Here is a 22,844-nt window from a genome sequence, read left to right as displayed (position 1 = left end):
ATCTACTCTGCTTGTTGGGGGGAAGTGGATCTGGGGAGCTAAGCTCCCTCCTTGGGGATCTCCCTGGCATCCAACCATGGCCTGAGGATCAGTGGCAGAGACTCCCATCCTAGCTCTCCCTGTTAAGGGGAATAAAGAGGTCAGGATAGGACGGTGCAGGTTGCTAGCTGAAGGAAGGAGAATCCTGCTCTGTACAGTCCAGGAGTTCTCTAACAGAACACACTATTCCCAGATCTGGGTACTGCACCCCAAAGTTTACCAAAAGGCATATGTTCCACAATACAGGAATAATCTCCCTTGGGGCTGTGACTAAACACCCCTTCCAGGGCAAGGTCATGTGCATTGACAAGCCAAAACCTCACAGCCCTTTAAGATAGAAAGATCTTCTTTATTAATGAACCCCAACAGTATTTCTTCAGATACAGGAGTTTTGAACTCAAATACTCAGAGGAAAACAAGTTAATATTGCATTATTCTCATAAGAAATACTGCAACTTATTTCCGGTAACATATTGCAAAGCGAAACAGCTTGAAAAGAAAAAAAAATTAAAAAAGAAAAGAAATTAAGTCAATCAAACTGGAATTAAAGTTTTGTTTCTTGGAACGATCGAGTCCTCGCAAGCACAGCTCGTTTCTGCAGATTACTCCCCCAACTGTCGTACAAACAGACCCCGATTGCTTGAATTCCTTATGAGCCCACAGAGGTGCAACATTAAAAGCTACGATTATCAGGTAGCAAGTGCCCCAACCTTCGTCCTCCGGCAGCCTCGGTGACTCGGCGTTAGCGGGTTGTGAACGTCTTCCCCCTGAAAGGATGGAGAGAGGGGTCAGCACAGCCCCAGGGGCCTGTGGGGCTTGTGCTGGGGCACATGTAGCACAGCTCTTGAAGCCACATAGGTGCTGCTGGGTTGGAGCTCACAGGGTCTGTGGCTGCAGAACCAAGTCACAGGGCTGAGGGAAGAGGGGCTAACTTTTACAGAGGGAACAACCCTCCTGCCCCAAAGCAGCATGCAAAGGGGACATTACAGGACAAGCAGAGAAAAAAGGACACCAAGGGGCTCTGGGATAAGCAGAAGGTAAGGGACCTGAGTGAAACGTTCACACAACTGCTCTCCTCCATCCACTTCACTGTGGGCTGCTTGTGCACAAGAGAGAGCCAGCCAGCATGGTGGCCTGGCCCCAGCCATGAGCTGGCCAAGGGCAGCCAGTGACTGAGGAGCTGCAGACACGCTAGGTAGCAAGACCTGGTCCAGTGACCACAAACCCCAAGGAAGGACCTGGCTCCTCTCCCTTCCATGAGCTGGAACTACCACCAGTAGTGCACAAGGCAGCTCTAATATAACAGCTCTAAAAATCCCCCAGGAATGCCACCAAGGGTTTGGTGGGGGGAAATGGAGACACCAGGGCTTGCAAGGCCATGTTTGAGCCTTTTGTGAAGGACCTGCCAGCACAGGGTTTTGCTCCATACTCAGCTCCTCACAGGACATCTGAGTTAGTAAGCATGGGTCACCCCCTGCCCTGGACTGCAGTATGCCAAACGGAGCAAGACTGAGCTCGTGGCTGGCAGAGAAGCCCAGAGAGCCATGCCCTGCTTTGCTACTCACGTGATTGTTTTCATTTCTTTCTTCTCTGCATCTGGACGGGCACGGTTGAGCACCTTGAGGAAATCTGACGTTTTCGCCCTCATACGCGTGTGAATATAGGCCTGTGTTTCATTAGGACAAAATTTTAGGAGCCTTTCTTCATAGCTGAGATTTCAGGACACATGAAAGCCAGGTCACTCTGAACAATTACCCTCATTTTTGTTCTCAGAAAGGAAACAAACCAGATCCAAAAGGGAAAAATCCTACTTTACTGCTAGAATGGAAAGGAAAATCTTGTGTCCAAGAGCAGGGAGAAGGCAATGATGCATCACTTGCCACCCCGCATGACTGGGGAGGGCAGTGGTAGACCCTAATGAGTTCTCAAGGGGCACCCCTGTCCCCTGCCTCTCCCCTTCAGCACCCAGGTTAGATGGGCTGAAGCCACCCTGTGTTCCCCAGCCTTCATACCTTTGAGCACTTGATGTGATAGTGCAGGTAGTCCCGGAATGTGTGGATCAGGTTTATGGTGTTGTCTCTGGCTGCAGCATTGGTGTGACGGGGGAACAGCACTGAAAGAAGAGGCCAACATAGACCATTAGTACCTCCTGAGGCTGCCAAGGCCTTCAGGATCAGTGCTGGGGACTTCAGAGTGTGCTGCATTGAATCCCTGCCTTGCTCTCTATAAAGAACCCTTTACTCTTGACATGTACCAAGATTATGCAGCACTTGTGATTCTAAATATAAGGCTTAAGAGCACTTTTCCACATTTCCCACAGCAGCCTGTGCACTCTGCAGGACACAGGCCAGGCCAGGTGTCCAGAAACAATGGCACTGTAGGAAACCACACGATGCTCTATCAGTGCTTGGGAGATGCAATTGGAGGAGCAAGCTGGGAGGCAGACCAGGGCACCCAGGCTGCTCAACCAATTTCAAGATCCAGTCTGCCCTGGGGTCTTGAAATTGATTGTGGATCTTTGCCTGGCAGCTTGCCAGACCTGTAACACAGACAGACTCAGATACAAGCAGATAGCTTGCTCTCTCCATAAGCTGGTGCTCTGTTAGGTGTCCGAGATCCTAGAGCTGAAAGAACATTTTGTTTGGGTGATGATCTCACCTGAGACTGTCAGATCAGATAACTGTGAAATTTAGTCTCAACAAGAACAAAAGTATGTGCCATCCTAGACCTCTTCTTTCCATAGCTGACAGCTGCCCAGACCTCAAGGCACTATTTCCAGCACAGGAGGAGGGCAATGCTATCTCCACCTTTCCCTGCAGTGTCTCTGCTCCATCTCTGAGCTCCAAACTACAGGAATGCTGGCCTGAGACACCCTAATAAAACACCCAACCATCCTGAAGAGACCTATCCCTTTCAACAGGGCAGGGTTTAGACTCCTTGACACTGCTACCCAGGGGGAAGTCATGGCTCTGCTTGCCAGCACCTCTGGCAGGGGAAAGTGGCTCATCAGCGTTTGGCCCAGAGCAAAGAGGCAGAGCTGGAGAAGCAGAATGCACTGCTCTGCTGCCGCTCTCTGACTGCCTCTGCTGATCAAGCACTGCACAGCTCCCTGCAGCTGGACTACCTACCAGTACAGTTGCAAGAAAACTTTCACAAGAAACCTCCAGTTTCCGAAATATCACAGCAAAGCCACTCTTCCCTTTGCTTCCAAATACTGAACTTATTTTGTAGGCGCACACTAAACTCACTGTCCACTTCCACATCTTCTGGCCCACAGGAGAGCTGAGGTGACCTGATACAGAAAAGGGACACTCCAAAGGGGGCACACAAGACAGAATGCAACCCCAGAGTCCTTGCAGTCCTGAACTGCCCACTTCAACACTCAGGGAAGGTGAATTCCTTTCTGTTTTTCATGCAGCAACAAGAACCTCTCTCCTCCCCAAGCATCCGCAAGCCTCAGAGCTGCCTGCTTACCAAAAGTGATGTAGCCAATATTATCGCCAACAGCTGCGTCCGTGTCTTTCAGCTCCAAGGGTGGCTCCCTGTGGCTGAAGAGCACCTGTGGGGCTGTGTGACTGGCCCGGCGACCCTCCTTGAACTCCTGAACAAGACAAAGTGAAGGTCATTCCCACTGCAACCCTTCAGCAACATGCTGGGAAAGCAAATGAGGTTTCCTCACTCCCAAAGGGCAGTGAGCTGAAGGTGGCCCAGCCTTCTGTGAGATGATTAAGTTCATCAGGCCAAACACCCTGAAAGTAACTCTTTTTCCCAACAAAACCAGCCCAAAATGCATGGCTGTCCTGGGTTTATACATGACCATAGCGCAGTCCCTAAGCTGGGGTGGCTTTCAGTGTGTCACACCCCTGCCATGGGTATTTTGTGGAAGGGACACCCCAGTCTGAGCAAGCACATGAGACAGCACAGCTCCTGCTGGAACTTCAATGCTTCCAGTGAAAGTGCACAGTGCCCATCGCCCCCAAGGAACAGAAATTCTCAGGAAGGGCTGCAAGGTCTCCATCACACCTAGTGTAAAGGTTCTGCAATTTGGGAAACCATCTCCCACCAGGAGTCTGCCTAGGCATCAAGATGTATCTGGGGGCTTGAAGCTTGTATGTGAAGTCTGCTCCTCTTAACACTTGCCTACACCTTAAAACAATACCTTCAGGCAGGGACATCCCCCACCTCTGACAGCAGCACAACCCCCACCTCACAGGAAATGTACTAGCTCTGCATTTCAGGAACTGAAAGGACCATCTCTGGGTGGGCTGGGAATGTCCAGAGACCATTCTCCTGCCCCAAGGCAGGGCAGTCTTCCCTCTGCCTCACTGACCTCCATCCCAACCTACACATTATCAGCTACCCTTGGCCTGTCCTCTGAGCAGTTTTCCCTGGGAAAGGCAGGGGCATCCCCCAGAGTAGATTGCTGGGGTTTCCTTAATGAAATGCTTAGCTTGCACTTCTGCCTGCTTATGCCAGAGGGTGAAATGGTTCAAATGGCTTCACTGGCTAGTTAATGGTCACATTTTCTCCATGAGAGCCCAGATGAGCAGACACCATGCCCAGCTGCATTATGCAAGAGCAATAGCTGGAGGGAAAGAGAGCCAGTGTGACTCAGAGTGGAAATTCCTGTGGCTGGGCAGAGGCAGGGTTTGCTGTTATAAAAACCAAGAATTCGGGACATGGAGACTCCAGGACAGCTGCTGCCTTGAAGCATTGCCATCTTCCCAGGAACCTCACTAACCCCATTTTGTTCACATCATGCCTCCCTTCCCATTTTAAAAACTGAATTCCAGACTGAGGGATATGCTTGGTGGGGGAAAACCTCAAAGCCAGAGCAGATGTCCTGTCTGGAGCAAATGAACACAGCAAACAGAGCTGTGAAGACTTTCATTGCAAGAGACCCTCTTCTGATGACACCCAACACAGGTACACTGGTCTCCAGCAAACTGGGCCAGTAACTTGCTGTCTATGAGCCTGTCAGCAGCATGTCCTGGCACCCTTGAACAGGTGGGTTAAAGGTGCCTGGAGCACCCTGTAGGCCCTGCTCCATGGCCATGCCCAAACAGGAGGCTGACTCCCCAGGAGCTTAAGCAGATGAATGAGGTGGGCCAGTGGCACAGATGAACACAGGAACGAACATGCATTGACCCTCCCTAGCTGCACACAGATGTCTCATTTTCTCCAGGCTGCATACAGTTGCTCACAGACATGCTTACTACATGTCTCTGAACACTTCCCAGCTGAACATCAATTGGAAAAGGTAGCTGAGTCCAGACTCAGCTGAGTCCAGTCTATACTTGGCAATGATTGGTTTGAGCCCACAAATTCAGTATATTCATAGCTCTAAAAAGTTGAAATTCAAGAGCTGTCACACTGAGCTGCTGAGTGTTTCTGCAGCATTTGAGCATTAGTAGGATGAAACTTCAAGGTGAAGACCATTCTCAGCTCCTCCTCAGGCATGACATGACATTATCTCACCCCTCCTCTCCCTTTACAGCCTCCTCAACATGCTCAGGTCTTCAGCTGGCTGGAGATACCTACACCATAGCTATTCACATTACTGGGCCTCAGTGTGGGGACTGAAGTATTCATTGTGGTGTTTCTCATCTGTAACACATAATACGCTCAATTGTCCAAATGTGCAAGACTATTGATGATACAGATGCCAATGCAAGAGCCAGGAAAATACTCTGTCTGTGCCTATTAGCATGTTCTTCCATCCCAGTGCAGCATGGAGCAAAGCATTTTCATGTGTTAAACTGCCTTTGTGCTCACTTCAGCAGCTTATTTGGCAATGCTGTTTCAAGCAAGCAGGGATCTGAATTGAGGACCAGACCCTTGCCCTGTAACTCAGTTTCCATACCTGCATAAACACCTTTCCGATCACCACATCATCGTCATCCTTAAATACCGTGCTGAACACAACCGTGACACGGTCCTTCTTTGCCTCAACATACCTGCAGGTGGCAGAGAGAGAACCCACCTGTGAACCAGAGCTAACAAGTTCAACTGGACAAGGAAGTAACTGCATGACAAGGTCAAGTAGATACAACAGCAATTCACAGGCCTGGCTGCTGTAAATTTCCCTTCCCCTGACACAATATTTACAGGGAGCATAACAGTTCTGTTGGGAGTGGCCAGTTCTTCTCCTGCATGCAGCCACAAGTGATGCCACTAACAGAGAGTCTTGTGTAACATCCCAGCAGCCTGAGGCATAAGCATTACCCTCATGGAATACCTGTGGCAGCCTAGAACAGACCCATATTACCCTGGCCAAAGCACAGGACAGGAGGATTTCCTGACTTTCCACCAAAACCTACAGCTGTGCACAGGAGCAGACTACTGACCACTGTCCAACCCCCATGCTGCTTGGTTTGAACACTTACATTGTCTCATCATCCCTGTAGTGAATGACTGCTCTTTTTTCTCCTTCTTTGCCCTCTTCCTGGAATTTGAAATACTTCTCAAAGACTGAAGCAAAGCAATTGCGCTTCAACATGCCGGCTTGGTGCACAATGGCATCCTTGTCTGCAGGAAGGTTCTCCAGGTCGTAGAGCAAAGAGACATTGTAACCTGGGAAGGGACAGCCACTAGCTTTAATAATCTACATAAGGTCTTAATGAAAGCAGAGACTTTTTTTTAAGAGACACCTACAGTCCCATTTTTGCCTTAAATCCTCCCAAAAGCCCCAGGGGTGAGTTATTCCCACTCCAAGCACTTGCCAAAAGCCATGCCTGAACTCTGCGCGTGGCCATGGCAACGTTCCCAGGGCTCCTTCCCAAGCTCCCAGACACACGTGCTGGCTGAGCTCAAGTTTTTGCAGTGAGTGGGAAGAGATGTTGTCACAGGTAACCATGGTTTTTCTGTGTCTTACAAAGCATCTTAGAGAAGAACAAAGACCCCAACCATGAGGAACAGAGGCTTCCTGGAGGAGGACTGCATAAAGAATTACAGCTTGTGCTGCAAGCTACTTCATCCCTGACATGTCTGAGCCACCTTTTAAATTGGCAATTTCAAATTGCAATTCACTGTATAGAGAGCCTCAGATATCAAGCTCTTCAAGTGCAGCCTTCATATGAGCATTTCTCAGGTGACTTAAGTAACTTGGAATTATACACACACAGAGAGAGAGAGAGAGAGAATATTATTGCAGGGTTACCTGATTCAGGATTTACCAAGTAGCTTCCATAGACTTTCTTCAATACCTAGTAAAGAAATTAAACATTGAGTGCACAAGCTATCAAGACTTGTTTCCTCCTGCACAGCCTAGGCCACATTTGGTCTTCTTTTAGAAGTATCAAATTACAGCACCTGCCTCCCCTAGTCTAAGAGAACTTAGACAAAAAAATTAAGTCATCAGCTTCCAGTACTATTGGCTATTCCTGCTCTAGGGAGGGCTCCCTGAACTCTACTGACAGGGGACATACTGCAGGAGAAGACTCAAAACTGGAACTTTTTCAAGTTCTTGCTAGTCGGATTTGTGTGGGGAAGAAGTCTTATAGCTCATACCTTCAAAGGAGAACAATCAGCAGAGCCTGACACAACAGACCTGAGGGCTACCACTTTTCCTTCCACTCAAAGGCAGACGCAAAGTGTGCCTGGTCCCTCTCCTCACAGGACAGTAAGTTCAGAGCACACCATGGCCTGGTGATCACACACTGTCTCAGCCTACTGCACGAACAGATGGGGACCGAGAGGAGACTGCCACGCAGGCTTGGAAGCCTCGCAGAAGCAGAACCGCCTACAGTACAGCAAAAACCTTTCTTCAAACATAATTACTGCTGAATTTTACATCAATGGCAATTTCCAACTGAGCCATAGCTCTGTGGCAATGAGGGGGCTGGGAACAGGCAGTATTTCACAGAGAAGAACACAACAGTGTTGGGGCAGAACTGGCCCTCCTGGGATGACACCCACTACCACGAGGAAAGGATACACAGACTCTCTGCATGCCAAAACCTCCTCGCAGAGAGCCTGCCTGCAGCGGTGCAGGAAGATGCCCTGTCTTAGCAGGAAGCCCACTCTGCATTCCTCACAGTGGGGTTTCACCAAAGACAGCAGAAACAAGAAACGCTGTCTGCAGGGAAGTACAGAAAGCAACTGGAGACTGAAAAATGTAATTTCTACTTAGTCAGTACTTCCAAGCCAGTCCTGCACAGACCCCATTTTCCTCTAAAAGTTTATAGAAAGTTGCCTTTCACCACTACAATGGCTGCTGGTGCACAGTGCTGATAGCCACTCGCCCACCACAGGAGTTCTCCTGGGATCACACGCTGCACTGATCCTCACTATACATGCTGGGAAGGCTCCACCATTTGGACTGCATGACACTCCTCATGCCAGCAGCAGTACCTTCAGTAGCAGGCATTGCTGCACCTAGAAAGCTCTGCATTCAGGAACCAGGAAAGCAGGACATTCAATCATATCTCTTCTGACTTAGGTGGGTCTTATGGCAATTCACAGGAATTTACTTTGGGTTCAAATCACCCATTTCTCACTAGACTCACAATAAACTGATGGAGCAGTTTCCTTGTTTTCTTCCAAGGACAGAGACCCAGAGGCAAAAGTCTGCTGAAAAGCCCTGGGTGAACCCCATTCGCTACCATGTGGAGATTTGAAAACTGACTCAGGAACTGAGTCATACTTCCTGCCTTGCCATCCAACCACAGTTCAGAGAGGCTCCTTTTTTCTACCATAAATGGCCCTTTGCAGCCACAGGGCCCAGTCAACAGGAACTGAGCCTGGGACTTCACAGAGCAGCAGTGAAAAGGGAACCAATCTGAAAACCAAGGTCTGCACACACAACAGGAGCCCAACACTTGCTCTCAAGTGTGGTTAGGAGTCAGAAGAGAAGCATCACAGCTCTGTCTTGGCACCTTCCTTCATTTGTGAGCTCAACACAGGGAAACTGTCAACACAGCTCATCAGTCAGGGAAACTATTTCTACATGGTCAGGCTTCACTTTGAACTTGCGAAATTAGCGGTGCCTTCTGCCTTTCAGGCTGCAGGGTCATACAGGATGACTACTTTTTCACCAGAGAGTGTGAACACACTTCCCCTTGTCTTTCAGCAAAGTGGGACTCCTGGTTGGCACAGGGTTGCTCCTTTGACCAGTGTGAGATGGGAGCACAGATGCATCTCTAAGGGTCAGATGTTAGATCACAAAGGCATTGCCATCAACACAGTATTTGTAGGCAGGAGGCCTGGAGATGCTTACTCACCTCATCAGCACCATGTTCCTGGAGTTCCTTGTAGAATTTCAGAGAAATACTGACCATCACTTTTGTCTTGTCTCCATTGGGGTTTGAAATATGGTAAAGGACTCCATCAAAGTCTAAGAAGCAAGCAAGAGAAATGTGAGGGAAAAGAAACCAGCTCCTATTTCTGAGGAAGGTTTTCCCTACAAGTTCTAGTAACTGCATAAAGTGATACTGCTCCTCTTGCTCCAGCCCTCACACACAAGAGGGAAACCTGCAATTAAGGAAAATGGTAATGTCACGTAGGGAGACCTGCTATCATTTACAGGGCTGAAACAATTTTGACACCTGTCCATCACAGAAAGCTTCAGTCTAGTGTCATTTAGCATCTCTGGCAAATCCACTTGTGCTCAATGCACAAGGATACAAACATGCAGAGACAGGAGCCTTCTGGATGGCCAGCACAGAAAGTGACTGACATGCCCACCAAGCCAGAGATGCAGCCTGCAGGAGAAAACCTCTCTGCCAGCAAAGGCAGGGCAGCTGCTGCCTGCTGTGAGAGCTTCCACTTCACTGCAGAATGGGCAGAGGGGAGGAGGAAGGGAAAGGCAACCCTCCAGCTACCTAGCAAGCTCCACTTCTGCACGGAGTTTTGCAGCTTACCCAGATTCCTGATAACAGAAGCAAAACATCAGTTGCTGAATGAGTACTTGAACTTTCTTGGCACTCCTCTTCCTGAAGAGCAAACTTGAGGTGATGAATTCATTTTGCCTGTCACCCTAAGTCAGCTTCCTAACAACCCAAATCAGATGGTGCGAAAGACCTCATAACAAGTAGCACCAAGGGCAGGACTAGAGAACAGATGAGGTAAAAGAGAAGAGCTATGTAGCAAGCACACACCAAAGCACTGCCACCGCTGAACTCAACGCTCTAGGGAAGTCCCAGGGAAGGCAGACAGACACAGAAATAGTGGGGCAGCCAACTATGGGGATAGTGTAGGGTCTCCACATTGCCCCTGCCCAGTGGTGTGGGCAGACTGTTCAAGCCAGCCCTTGGTTCAGAGAAATCAAGAGAGCTGTGGAGCTTACCTGCAAATGTTACTTCTACTGCCTCTGGTTTATTTCTAAAAAGCAAAGAAAACAAAGGAGGTAAATGAGAACTCTAACAGCAGCCTCCAAGCTGTAAAAGAAAGAGGATTAATTTCCAACACCTTATTTTTCACAGGCAGCTCTTCCTCAAAACCCTTTTATCTCCTGCTAATAGTAACCTCTGAGAAGAGACCTTAGAGTTCTTCCCCTTCCTATAAGCACTAGTTTTAACCCAGATGACACAAAATAGACTTTGAAGCTGGCACAGATTTCCATTATTTCTAGTTTATTAATAGATTTTGACATCACAGATTTCCAGTTAGAAATGCCTAAGAAACCTACCCCTTACGAAGAAGCTTGTTTTCACAAGAACACATTCTGCACAGAATGGCCATGACACAGGTTTTGGGACAGAGGATATTTTGTAAGGTTCTGCAATACCAGTCCATGGAAGGAGCTGAGTAATCCTTCCTGACACAGTGCTCCCTTTGCCATCAATACCAGTTCTGCAAATGCATTGATATAAGTTGCCTGCAGAGAAGACCCCTTTCCCAAGTTAGGAAAGTGTTAGTAGTGTCAGGAGCAGGTCAAAGAAGGAAACTTTCCACATGTTCATTTCATCCTGCCCCCCTTCCAAAACACCCCAACATTTTGCCAGTAGCCCCTGCAGAAAAGCTGTAGCTCTAACACTGTCCTGAGTGGTCTCTGGGACCCCCATCAGCAACAAAATCCTTTGCAAGCCAAAAGCACATCACATCTCACACTGTGACTATGAAGATTAAACTGCTTCTTAACAAACCCTATTTTGACATTTGATCATGATCTGTGAAAGAGTAGGACTCCATGAAAGATGTAACTGCATTGGAAGGTCATTTCATTGGGATTGGTACTACATAACTGCTTTCACAGCTCCAAGGGGATTGGTATTAATAGGTCATCCTCCCACAGGGAATTGATGCAAAGGTATCTCCACTGCTGAGAGCAGGCATGGAAAATGAGAACAGGATAAAAATGCCAGTCTGCTACCGCTGTTTCACACTGTATCTCCATTTATTTTTCAAAAGTAGATGATATTCGAATACAGGCTAATAATGCTGCTGCTAACAGAAATCTAGTCTCTAACAGTTCATTCCCACCTGTCTGAATCAACATAGTGAAATAACTCCCCAGAGTGAAGTCAGTGGTCTCAGCTATGCTGCTGCTGCCCAGAGACCAGCTTCAACCATTTTGCCAAAACTTGCTCTTCCACACACTTATGTGCTGCTGGGTACTGCTTACACTGTGGTACATACACTGAGGAAGGTGGGGGGAAGTGATTACTCAATATCTATTTCCCCTGACAATATTCTGTAACAATTTAAATTATTTTATCTCAGCAGCAAGCATTGTTTTTTCCATCAGCTTTTCTGCAGCCAGCCTCATTCCTGGAAGGCAGAAATGACCACAATGTGATAAAAATCAAGCTGGGCAATACAGGGAGACCAAGACACTGCACTGCACTGATCCCAGACACTAGCCAGGTCAACAACATTTTACTCCAGCAGAAAGGGAGGAATTAACCCCCAGATGGAGAACCTAAGTGAAAATGAGGAGGTGTTCCTGCTTCTTAAAAGTGATCAGCTGTGAAAGGCAACAGCCCTTTTTTTTGTCTGAAGGCTGGGGAGCCTCTGACTTTTGTGCCACCTTGCTGAGGATAAAAACTACACACTTGAAAGAAGCTGAGCTAGTGCACCCAAAGCAGGCCCTTTCATTTAAAAGCCGTGCCAGGTACCTGTGACCTCTCTTGCTTTCATCTCCCCTCCCCAGCTGGGCCTGAGACAGGCTCAGCAAGCATCCCTGGCTGCATATTTAGCTTGGGCTCTTGGGAAGGGGAGCAGTTCCACAAACATGTTCAAGCCACTTCTGCTCACTGAGGATGGCTCAGAGCAGAGATGAAAGAAAATCCCAGAGATCCCACGTGGTCAGTTGATGCAGACGTATTCCTCTTTTAGAGCACCACACTCAGACGTGGGAATCAGTTTGGATGGCAGTATAAATTTTTATAAAAAAAGAAACTTATGTAGGAAGCTTTAAAGATAGCACAGCCAGGCACATGAGAGCTAGGAATATTAAACAGGATGCATCCTTAAACCTCAGTTCCATCTTCTCAGAATTACACCGTTCAAACCCCATTCCCCACACAAATAGAGCTAACACCTCCCAGAGCCCCTGCTCCCAGCAGAGCCTTCCAAACACAGCACCTCCCTCTGACAAATGCAAGGAAGTGGCTGACAGTCCGTGCACTGGAGTGGTTTTGCTGAGGAAGGATGATTCCCCATCTGGTTGTCCTGTACCCAGGGGATGGCAGGAAGATCACTCATCACATCATTGAAGAAGCCGAGCAAGACCATGTACAGGAGCCTGTCATGGCTCTGCATAGAGCCTTTGTTCTGCACACAAAAGCTCACTGCTAACACAGCTGGGTTTGAGCCTGTTATTGTGCAAACGTCATTTCTTAGAGAAGTTATTTTAACACTGATTTCCCAAGTGGCTCAGTTCCGGTACTTGGGGATGGTGAGGAGGGGGAGTATTTAAGGGGAAAGAAGGTAACTGGGCAGAACTTTGGGTGCTGAATATTCAACCACTTCCCAGCACAGCCTCAGTGAAGCAAGAGCTCACGTGAGCTGCATACAGAGTTCCTCACAGCTATACTGGCCCTGTCACCTACATCACAGTGGTTTTCTGCCTCACCAGGCACACACTTAAATAACCCAGGCCCGGCCTGGCCCAGGGGAGGACAGGGAAGAGCATTGGAAGTGTGGCTGAGAGCAAAGTGAGCCCCTTTAGCATTTCACAGTTCACGAGCTTTATAATCACAGTGTTTAAAGTGCTTCTATTTATTTCTCTGGCTCACCTAATCAAAACTACCCTGGCTACTCAAAATTTTTCTCCAACAGAAAAACCACTCATTTTACTACCCGGATAGTTGTTCCCACCTCAAGAAGTCCCCAGGCAGAAGAGAGAGGAGCTCTCACCTCCAGAGTTCCATAGTTTCTGGATTAGCAACAATGCTGCAGGTCACACACAAATGTTCACTTCCCCCTGACCTTCCAGCAACCCCATCTTCTACCACTGGAAATAGCTCTATGGAGGCACAATGCGTCTTCTCCATGTTCTGTCCTTCCTGCTCTCGTGCCAGTGATGGCTCAGTGCAGAGGATTCACAGCAGGCCTGGGATGGGGCCTGCACCACTAAGGGTGGATACCAGGTACTGTCAGGTTACTGGCACGATCCCAAAGAGCTCTGTCTGGTCTAGCATGCTCTGGTGTCCCTTGCCTCCATGAAGAGGCTCTCCATACCCATATCAAGAATTGGCAGTTTAGCAGCTTGGTGCTGAATGACTCTAAATCACAGCCATCCCAGCCAGACTGTAAATCCCAACTGGGAAGCCAGGAGGTCTTTTGGGGTTCACTTCTACCCCGATCCAAATCCCTGAAAACAGACTAAGCTTAGCTATACTTAGAGGATTTCAGACAGGACACCTCATCCACTCCTGGGACAGAGAGCTGCTGTGACCCCTGCAAGCTCCTCATCTCCAATGCTACCTGAGCCACAGCATCCCTCAGTGACCTTCCCTGCTTGCTACCCTCTGCCCTGAATGGACAATAAAACCAGCTCATACCAGGAATAGCTGAGATGGCTTCTCTCTGCACTGAATACTGAATCCAGACCAGACCTTTCTGCAAACCCCTGCCTGAACTCTGACGCTAAAATGGCAACTGTTCCCAGCAGCAGTCTGTTTTGTGATAACAGTTATCAGGTCTGAAGTCAAACCCACACCAAATCCCATCTGCCCTCTGCTTGTAACAATAAAAGACCCTGACAGGTTTTACGTCTTCTTGCCTATGTTCCTTTTATTCGTCTCCAAATGGCTCCTACACCCTATCTATCTAATACAGGGCCAGCTCCAAATCAGATTTTTCACCCCGGTAGAACATCCATGAAGAGCCATAGGTGCCCATGGAGAGAACCAGTGAGCACTTAAGAGCAATAACAAATCTTTTTTCTGACAACACTTCCTCAGTTGATTCAGAGAACTTCCCTGTTTCATTTTCAGGCCACAAAGGCTCTTAGCTGTATGATACAACAAATTTAAGAACCATATTGAAGCATCTCCCACACCACAATTAAGGCCTCTACCAAATAATGGAGAATGGCAATTATTTCAAAAGCTGCAGGCATGCAGATACTCTAACCTCTTGTCCCATAGGAGGGGGGGGGGAAAAGGGGTATATCAAAGCTTAAAGCTCTGAGCAATACTCTTAAGATTTCAGATCACCAGAGTCAACACGTGATTTGGATAAAGTGAGCCAGATTCAGTGACAGACTGCAGGCTCTTGCTACAGAAAGGTCACCTCAATAAAAAAAAAAATTATGAGCAATGACTAAAATTCTCTGAACAGTTTCTCCACTTTGGGCCCCGCTCAGCTAACAAAAGCCTCTCTGCGTAAACTGCAGGAGCACATGCAATCAAGGAGATCCCATAGCTCTGGCAGCACACCCACCATGAACACAAGCAGGAGTCCTCTGTCAGTGGGTGGTGCTGAGCTGTGTATAGCACCCTACACATGCCAATTCTCCCCTACTGGTTAGGTGACCCCACCATGCCCAAGCTTTTCCCTTGCTGTGTGCCCAATAATGTGGAGGAGCGGGCTGCTGGAAAAGCAATGGGATTCACAGTGGACAAAGCACAGAGGGTCCTGCAGCATGCCTGCACTGGCAGATCCCCTTCCAGCCAGATCCTTGTCCTCAGCTGTCTTCCATCCTCAGCTGTAGGCAGCTAGCTTGTGGTTCCCCACCAGAGAGATCCAGAGTTGTGCCAAGTCTCTGGATAAGAGCCTCATTTTGCACACACTTTTACTGTGTTTATTTAGTAGAGTGATGGACACCTACTTTTCTCTGCTGTCAAGCATTGGTGGCTGCAGTGAGAACCACTTTCTGAAGATAAAACAGAGCAGGCTCCTCTTGGGAACCCAAGATGAAAACTGAGGCTGAAGTGATGACAGAAGCACCCGTGAAAGCCTAACACTTTTCAGATCTGGCTTTTCTTCCCTCCTGCTCCCTGTGCTGTTGCACAAGAGTGGAGCACTATCTACTTCGAGACAGAGGTAGTTCACCATCCACTGTGAATGCTAAGTCATCTTCCCTGGCGTCCAGAGCAGGATGTGCAGTGACAACCCAGGAGCTATGCTCCAACACCTACAGCACCATCAGTCAACATGGACAGCCAGGGTGTACCACAAGCACTGTCTGTACCAGCCAAACACAAACCTGCTCTTTCTGCCAGCAGCATTTCCCAAGCACTCTGCAGTCAGGCAGTCTGAGTTTCAGCAGGTGAGGCTGTGCCTGGAGAGACATGCAGCTCCAGGCTGGGCTTGTGAGGACACTAAGCCAACACCTGCCACTGCTGATGAAGAAGGAAGATCTGATCCCTGCTCCATGGTGGCACCATGGTGAGCAGCCACGACACAATGAATGGGATGAGGAAACTCATCTAAGCTAAAAATACCCAGTTTTGCCTGTTTAATTTTAACCTAGGTCACTTCCCCAATCCTGTTTCCCTTGAAACCACAAAAATGTCTGTGTCAGCAAGAATGAGGGGGTGGCAGAGGAACAATCTGGTTTTAGTGGGGTCTCTGAGCATCCCTGAAGCACTGGAGTCACATATAACCACTCCTGAAGAGAGTTCCTCAGTAGTGCCCAGCAAGATTCAAAGCTCCTCTACCCTCCCAGGCCATCAACAGCCTCCAGACACTCCTCCTGTCTTCCCATGATGAACTCACTGCAAGTCACACCATGAACACAAAGTTCTCACTGCCTGCTTTCAGCCAGGGTTCAGCCTCTGTGTCTGAAAGGCTCAGCTCTGCAGCACACAATCATCAAGTGACTGCAGGTGGGAAATACCATAAAGCAGGTGGGTGAAGCTTCAGCCCAGCTCCTACCAGCTCACAGGAACCACTCTGCATTAGGGAAGTCCAAGCTTCAGTTGATTTCCTAATTGTCAGGGAGCCCTGCAGAGCTGTACCTACTAATGGCTGTAAAGGAACCAACAATTTAAATCTGAGATTCTCTTCCCTCTGCCCCCAGCCTAGAAAAAGGCATGCTGTACCCCAGCTATGCAAATTCGTGTTCTTTGGCACAGTGCGTAAATAATAAGTAACAGTTTGAGACAGATGATTAATTGACTAAAGATTTTGGGTAAGCTATGTATCACTGGAAAACCAAACCCTAAGACCAAAGCCCTGTGCCACACTTTCCCTGTGGTTAGTTAAATTAGTGCAGGACAAAACTGGATGGCAAATTTGCTAGTGTCAAACAGTATTTATCAGACACAAAAGACAATCATCAAAATGTTCTACACTTAAAGTGTTTGTGGGGTTTTTTATAATGTCTGTGTGTTAGCAAAGGAAAGCAATGATGACAAACAGGATTTTCCAACTGGTAGATTTCATCTCCTCGCACACCACTTCTATCAGAAATGGGGAAACTCACCTTTGACACCAGCTTCCAGGCAACATCTCATGTACAAATAAATTGGTCAAAAGCTTATGGAAGCTTCCTCTTGACATGAAAAATATAATGAGCCAACCTCATTTCAATAAACTTATTTCCAGATACTGACCAGATATTCCCACACTGCAGCAGCAAATTCCTAACTCAAGTTATTTCAACAGATTCTAGTAGCTTTAGGTTTTTATTTTAAAATGTGGTTGGTTTAAGAGAATAAACAGAGAAATTACTAGATCTAAGTAAGGAAAAAAAAAATCAGATGCATTGAAGTCCATCATCTGTTACCATCTTGATCTAAATCATGTTTCAACAGTGGCTGTCCAAGGAGGTGAGATTTCCATAGGGACTGCCCACAAAACCAAATTAAATTTGAAATTACCCTATTTACAGGTGGATGCTGCCGAGCCTCAAGGACCTTGTCCAGGGAGTACTCTTAGAGGTGGGTTAGGCCCTGTCTCAAGCGCTGATCTCTGTCTGCAGTCCTGCTGAGGTACCTTTCACACTGGAAACTCCAGGGACAGCTGATGGACCTCCAAGCAGAGCAGATTTTGACATATATGACAATAATGGCAGTTAATGAATTCCACCTTCTACATGTGACCTAGTTCTATATGACAAGGTGAAATGTGGAGTGTCTCCCACCTGCCAGCCCAGGAAAGCTTGGCAGGAACCTGCCTAACTATGGCTGCACTGCAGTAGAGGGGAGCAACACGGCCCATGTCACAGGACAAGTCTCTGGCATAGGATTTGGAAATGAACCCTGCCCTGCCCCACTTCCAGGCTGGTGCTGAAGCCACCAGCCACACCTGGCTCTGATACAACCACTATTGACAAATCCCTGCATCACATCTGCTACACTTCTGTGTTAGAGCAAATAATGTAAGCCCAACTCTGCCCCAGTGTCCAGACTCACTCCTCCTAGTCACCAAATTCTTTGAGGCTTGACCTTGCTCTGACTGTCCTGTGTTCAGCCCCAAGATACACCATGGAAAACCATCACCAAAATAGCAAAATACAGGAAATCCCTTCCTGCCTCCAGGCTGAGCACCACAGGTATAACCTGAGAGCTGTGGCCATAGGAAAAAGAAATATCACTTGAATATATATTTTGTAACATCCATTCCTTAGAAGACTTGAAACCAGGAGAAATCTCTCTGCACTTGCCTACATGGGGGACCTCAGAACAAGCACAGAAAAAAATTCATAAGTAAATGTCTTCCTCGCCTTCAGCAACACACTCAAGGCACAAAACTTATCTAGAAATGCCATCTAAAGAACAGAACATGCCACAGATGACTAAAAGGCAGAAGCAGAGCACCATCAGCCATCCTACAAATTGATTCAGGAACAATCAGTATGTCAGGCACATGTGCCAACACACAAGTGAGGTGGCTTTGCCATACAGCAAGATGGAATTCTCAGGGCCCTGCAGGCTGCTGCAGGGCAAGCAAGTACAGCTCTGCTCACAGAGTCAGAGTTTTGGGGCGCATCTAAAGCTGCAAACTGCCCCTCCACATCAGATCAACACAGGGACACATGCACGTTCTTCCCTCTCCATCAGGAAGAGTGCCTTGGCACAGAGAAGCTGTTCTCTGTTCTGACACTCACTGTGAAGCTCTGTACATGCCATATTTTCTAATGGGAGCTGCTGCAATACCACAGTGGTCACCTGGGAGCTCTCTCTGCCCAGTGCTGTGCCTGTACTCTGGGGAAACTTGTTGCATTAAATGGTCAGGGCTCAAGACAAATCAAAATCTGGGAGAAGTTCAGCAGTCCTCCAAGGCAGAGCAGCCTGTAGAATTATTTTATGGCAAAAAACCTCTCCAAAACAAAACACAAATCTGAGCAACAAGTCAACTCAGAGTGGGCAGAAAGCAGAGTAAGTGGCCTCTGACAACGTTCTGCATGCAAAAGGCTGAGAGCTTCAAAAATCACTGGAGAAAAAAGGTAATACAGAAAAAGGCACCTGCCTGGGGGGTCCTTTCCTGCAGCAGCCGGAGCCCTTCCTTGGGAGGTGAGGCGCCAGGGCAGGCTCCACCCCAGAGATAACGCCACTGCTTTGCCTCTCAAGGCTTTGTGTCTGTACAAAGGTGTCTCAGTCAGCAGGCAGTGCATGGAGCCCACAGGCCACTCGGTTGCAGATAAGGACATTCCTACTTAAGGGGCTTCCTTCCAAGCTAAGCTGTGTCCTCACAAGCACCTTTACAGTCCTGGTGCAATACTCAATAAAAAAACCCACTGGCTCCCCAGGGACTGAACTGTCCCAGCCAGAGATGCGGGTGTGAACTAGACCCCCAGTCTGCTCCCCGAAGCCAGGATACCCACCAGGCTGGCACCAGGGGCTGTGGCTGACCCATGTGCCTGTAGCCCTTCTGCTCGAGAAAGCAAAGAGGGAGCAAGCTGGAATTTGCTCTTCACCCCAAAGCAAAAGGCTGAGGCCATGACTCCATACTCGGGCTTCCTGTTCCCCGCCTCCCCATACACATTCTGTACCAGCGCTGGCACCATGCCGATGAAGCCCACTTTACCCAAAGCAAACACCCTACAAATCCACCTTCCTCCCTTCCCAACTTCCTCCTTATCCAGGCCCTGTCCTCCAGTCCACCCCAGCACGGCAATCTCCAGTAGCCTTCCCAGATCCGTCCTCCTCCCCCGGGGCTCTCCATTGCTTTGGCACTAACGACCCCATCCAGCCCCACTCTCCCCTTCGACACTGCCCTGTTCCACTCTGCTCCCTCATTCCCCAGGCTTTCCCTCTGCCCAAGCTCTGCCCATACCCGCCGCCCGCAGCTCAGCTCCCGCACCCTGACCACCCTCTCCCAGCCCTGCATCCTGCAGGCCCCCACCCCGTGCCCGCTCTGCCCTCCTCGTTCCCGGGCCGCCACCCGGTAGCACAGTACCCGCTGGCTCAGTGCCGCTCCCCGCCACTCTCCGGCCCCACATCCTGCCTTGTCACCATGCCCGGGCCCCCTCTTCCGCCCCTCTCAGCCCCATCCTCCCTCGGCACCACCCGCCAGCCTCTACTCCGTGCCCGGGCGCCTGGCACGGCCCGGGCCCCGCCAGCCACCGCCCCCTTGCCCCTCCCTCGATCCGCAGACCCGTTCCCGCCCCGCCCCGGCTCCCCTGTTCCTACCCGGCGGCCGCGCCCTCGAACTTGAGCGTGAGGGTCTCCTCGATGATGCGGTTGTTGACCTCGAGCAGGATCATGTCGGTGCCGGGAGCGGCTCTGAGGGAGCCGAGCCCGCTGCGCGCACCGGGGACCCGCCCGAGCCTGCGCCGCCGCTTCCGCTCTCGCGCCCGCGCGTCACTTCCGGCTCGGCGTCGGCGCCCCAGCCCCGCCCCGCCTTCGCCCCGCCCACCCAGGATGACATCACAAACAGCTCCGCCCCGCGGCCGGCGGGCCGGGAATGGGGGTGGGGGGCGGGTGGTCCCATAAGTGCGGTGGGACTCGGGTGCAGGGCTGCTCTGGGGGGTATTCGTGGTATGGACATCCCCGCCAGCCGGGGTGAGATGTGGTGTGCCTGCGGTTTGGAAGTCCCCAGGAGTGTGAGGTTTCCCCCACTCCCCGTTAATTGAATACTCACAGTGTTGGAGGTCCCCGAAACAGTGGAGTGCCCTTAGGATTGTAGGGATGCTCTAGGAACTAGCAGGTGTGCCACAGTGTATGGGGGTCTGTGTGAGAATTGGTGCCCCAGGGATAAGGGGGTGCTTACAGAGGAAAATGGTATCTTGCAAAATGGATAAGTCCAGAGCTACAGACCCCCAAAAATGTGAGGTGACACAGGGAGTGAGGGTATTCTAGGGGGGCTGTAATGGTGCCCTGGAGCTGGCGGTTGCCCAAAACTGGGCAGATGTTCCCACAGAGAATAGGAGTGTCCTTGAGTCTGTGGGGATACTCAAGGGATATGATGGTGGCACTTACCATGTGCCCCAAAAACGTGGGGTACCCCTACGACTGACGAGTATGGAAAGCCGTGAGGATGGGGGTGCTCACAGGGTTTGTGAGTGCCTCAGAGTAATGGGGGTGCATGGGGAACGGCTTTGTGTGCAGTTCTCCCCTAAAAGCAATAGGGGATCTCCTCATCCACAGAGGGCCTGGGGACAAATTGGAGACCCCCAGCTGGAGACCTCTGGGGTGCATCATCGCAGGCATGACAATGAACCCCTGGGTGCACCCCCAGTGCAGCGTGGCCTGGGCCATCCTGGGACAGGAGGGTGACAGAGGGCTGCGGGCTCCCCTCGGACTGGGAGAGGCATCTGGGGGGACCACGGAAGGGTCTCTTTGGCTGCCACTTCCGCTTCATTCTGGGAGAAGATTTTGCAACATTTCCTCCCCGGGCAGTATAAAGTGGGCGGTGGAGGAAAGGCGTACTGGGAGGTGGCACAGCAGCAGGCGCAGGTGAGGGATCCTCCAGCTGGAAAGACCCCTGGGTCTGGTGCTGCCCTGCATCCCACCAGGCTTTGTATGGAGCCCTTTGGGGGTGACATCTGGATTTAAACCCATACCTGTGTGCTTCCCAGTGAGAAACAACTTGGGAGCAGGAGAAGACTGCACATTTGAGGGGACAGCGACAGCAGCAAGCAGTGAGTCCATGGGGTGCACCACTGGAGATTGTGGCTTTCCTTGGGCTTTGACAGCTCCGTCTGAGCCCCTTCACATGTGGAGCAGCCTGGGGGCTGGGGTGGGTTGCTGCAGCTGCCCAAGAGGCTGCTTGGTAGAAGGAGGTGGTGATGAGAGCACTCAAGGCTGAGGGCTCATCTGGGGTGCAAACCCTCCACAGTCCCCAGGGACATCAGCCTTCGGTGCGGTGGGGAAAAAACCTGCTCCCATTTCCTTGCACAGCGATGAGGAGGGTCCTTCCCCATGGCATGTCCCTCTTTCCTTCCCACTGGGAGCCCCAGGGCCACCCCATTGTCCCCCAGCCCTGCCAGGGTCAGGAGGGGAAATGGAGTGCTGCTTCTTTCCCTCATCTGGGGGCCAGCTGTGGGGTGTCCATGTGTGCTGTACCCGGGGAATACCCGTTTCCAGAGGAACCACCAGAAGTTTGGAGTGGGGAGGCAGAAAGCAGCAGCCAGAAATAGATGCAGGGGAAGCACTGGCATCAGGCTCTGCCCCGTGCCTGTGGGAGCCCCACTAGGGAGGACATTCCCCCATCAGCACTGGCAGCATCCCTGTTTGCGGTCCTCCGGGATGCTGAGACATCAGCATCCCAGCATCACCACCCTGGGGTCAGCATCCCAGGATTTCCATCCCTGGATCACAGCAAGAGAGGATACAGCAGAGCCAGGGAGAGATTTTTCTGGGCAGTGGCACCAGCCCAGCTGCAGCAGGGAGTTCACATGAGGCAAAAGGGGAAAGTCGGTCCCAGGGACCCCAGCACTGGGGGTACTCAGCACCCCAAGCAGTCCTAGCATCTCCAAGCCCTGGAAGGGTTGGGGACTCATAAATGGGACAGAGGGGTGAAACCAGAGTGAAACAAGAGTGCAGATCCATTCTGAGAGAAGACTGGAAGCCAGTGGTCTTTGGGGAGGCAGGAGCAGAGCAAGCTCACCGTCTCCTATGTGTGAGGAGACAGGAAAAGCGACTGCCACCTGTGATTTCCCCATTGAGGCCAAGCACAGGGGGGACATGGCAGTGCCCAGCTGAGCAACAGGAAAACCAGAGATGTAATATTTCCAAAGCTGCCTGCAAAGTGCGACGTGTCTTTCCGCCCGGGGCTTGAAACCACTTCTGCAGGAGCAAGACCAGGAGGTGGAAGAAGGGCACAAAACCACCTTCAGACCTTCCCGAGTGCTGCTGCCCCAGACACCATGACCACAGCCTTGCTGCAGGCTGAGGTGGCAGGAGGGGCAGCTCCATTCCAAGCATCCCAGCAGCAATGCATGATGGGGTGGAGAGGCTGGAGGGATACAGGGGTTCTTGAAGAACTTTGGAGGTGCCTGAGGGGCTCTGACATGCCCAAAGAGCTGA

The 22,844-nt window shown here is 50.1% G+C and overlaps 2 protein-coding genes across 3 annotated transcripts in view; one reads left to right on the top strand and one right to left on the bottom strand.

The window, feature by feature from the left end:
- AAMP (angio associated migratory cell protein) overlaps positions 1-22,844 on the top strand; it is a 28,861-nt gene that overhangs the window by 4,302 nt on the left and 1,715 nt on the right. The window contains exon 1 of one of the 2 annotated variants that reach the window (XM_009087882.4): positions 20,284-21,457. The exons of the other annotated variant lie outside the window; for it this stretch is intronic. The gene's annotated coding sequence lies outside the window, so the exon portion shown is untranslated. Of the gene's footprint in view, positions 1-20,283; positions 21,458-22,844 lie in introns of those variants that run through there. 2 annotated transcript variants of the gene reach the window in all.
- ARPC2 (actin related protein 2/3 complex subunit 2) lies at positions 368-20,192 on the bottom strand. Its single transcript, XM_009087884.4, has 10 exons — positions 20,007-20,192; positions 10,325-10,359; positions 9,261-9,373; positions 7,199-7,244; positions 6,426-6,612; positions 5,903-5,996; positions 3,514-3,640; positions 2,052-2,152; positions 1,605-1,705; positions 368-806 (listed from the first exon to the last, which is right to left on the bottom strand). The coding sequence occupies exons 1-10, from the start codon at positions 20,078-20,080 to the stop codon at positions 782-784; spliced, it is 903 nt and encodes a 300-aa protein (XP_009086132.1). The 5' UTR covers positions 20,081-20,192; the 3' UTR covers positions 368-781.

This window comes from Serinus canaria, chromosome 7 (assembly GCF_022539315.1).
Source record: "Serinus canaria isolate serCan28SL12 chromosome 7, serCan2020, whole genome shotgun sequence".
In the NCBI taxonomy this organism is placed as follows: Eukaryota; Metazoa; Chordata; class Aves; order Passeriformes; family Fringillidae; genus Serinus; species Serinus canaria.
This window is presented reverse-complemented; position numbering and strand designations above follow the sequence as displayed.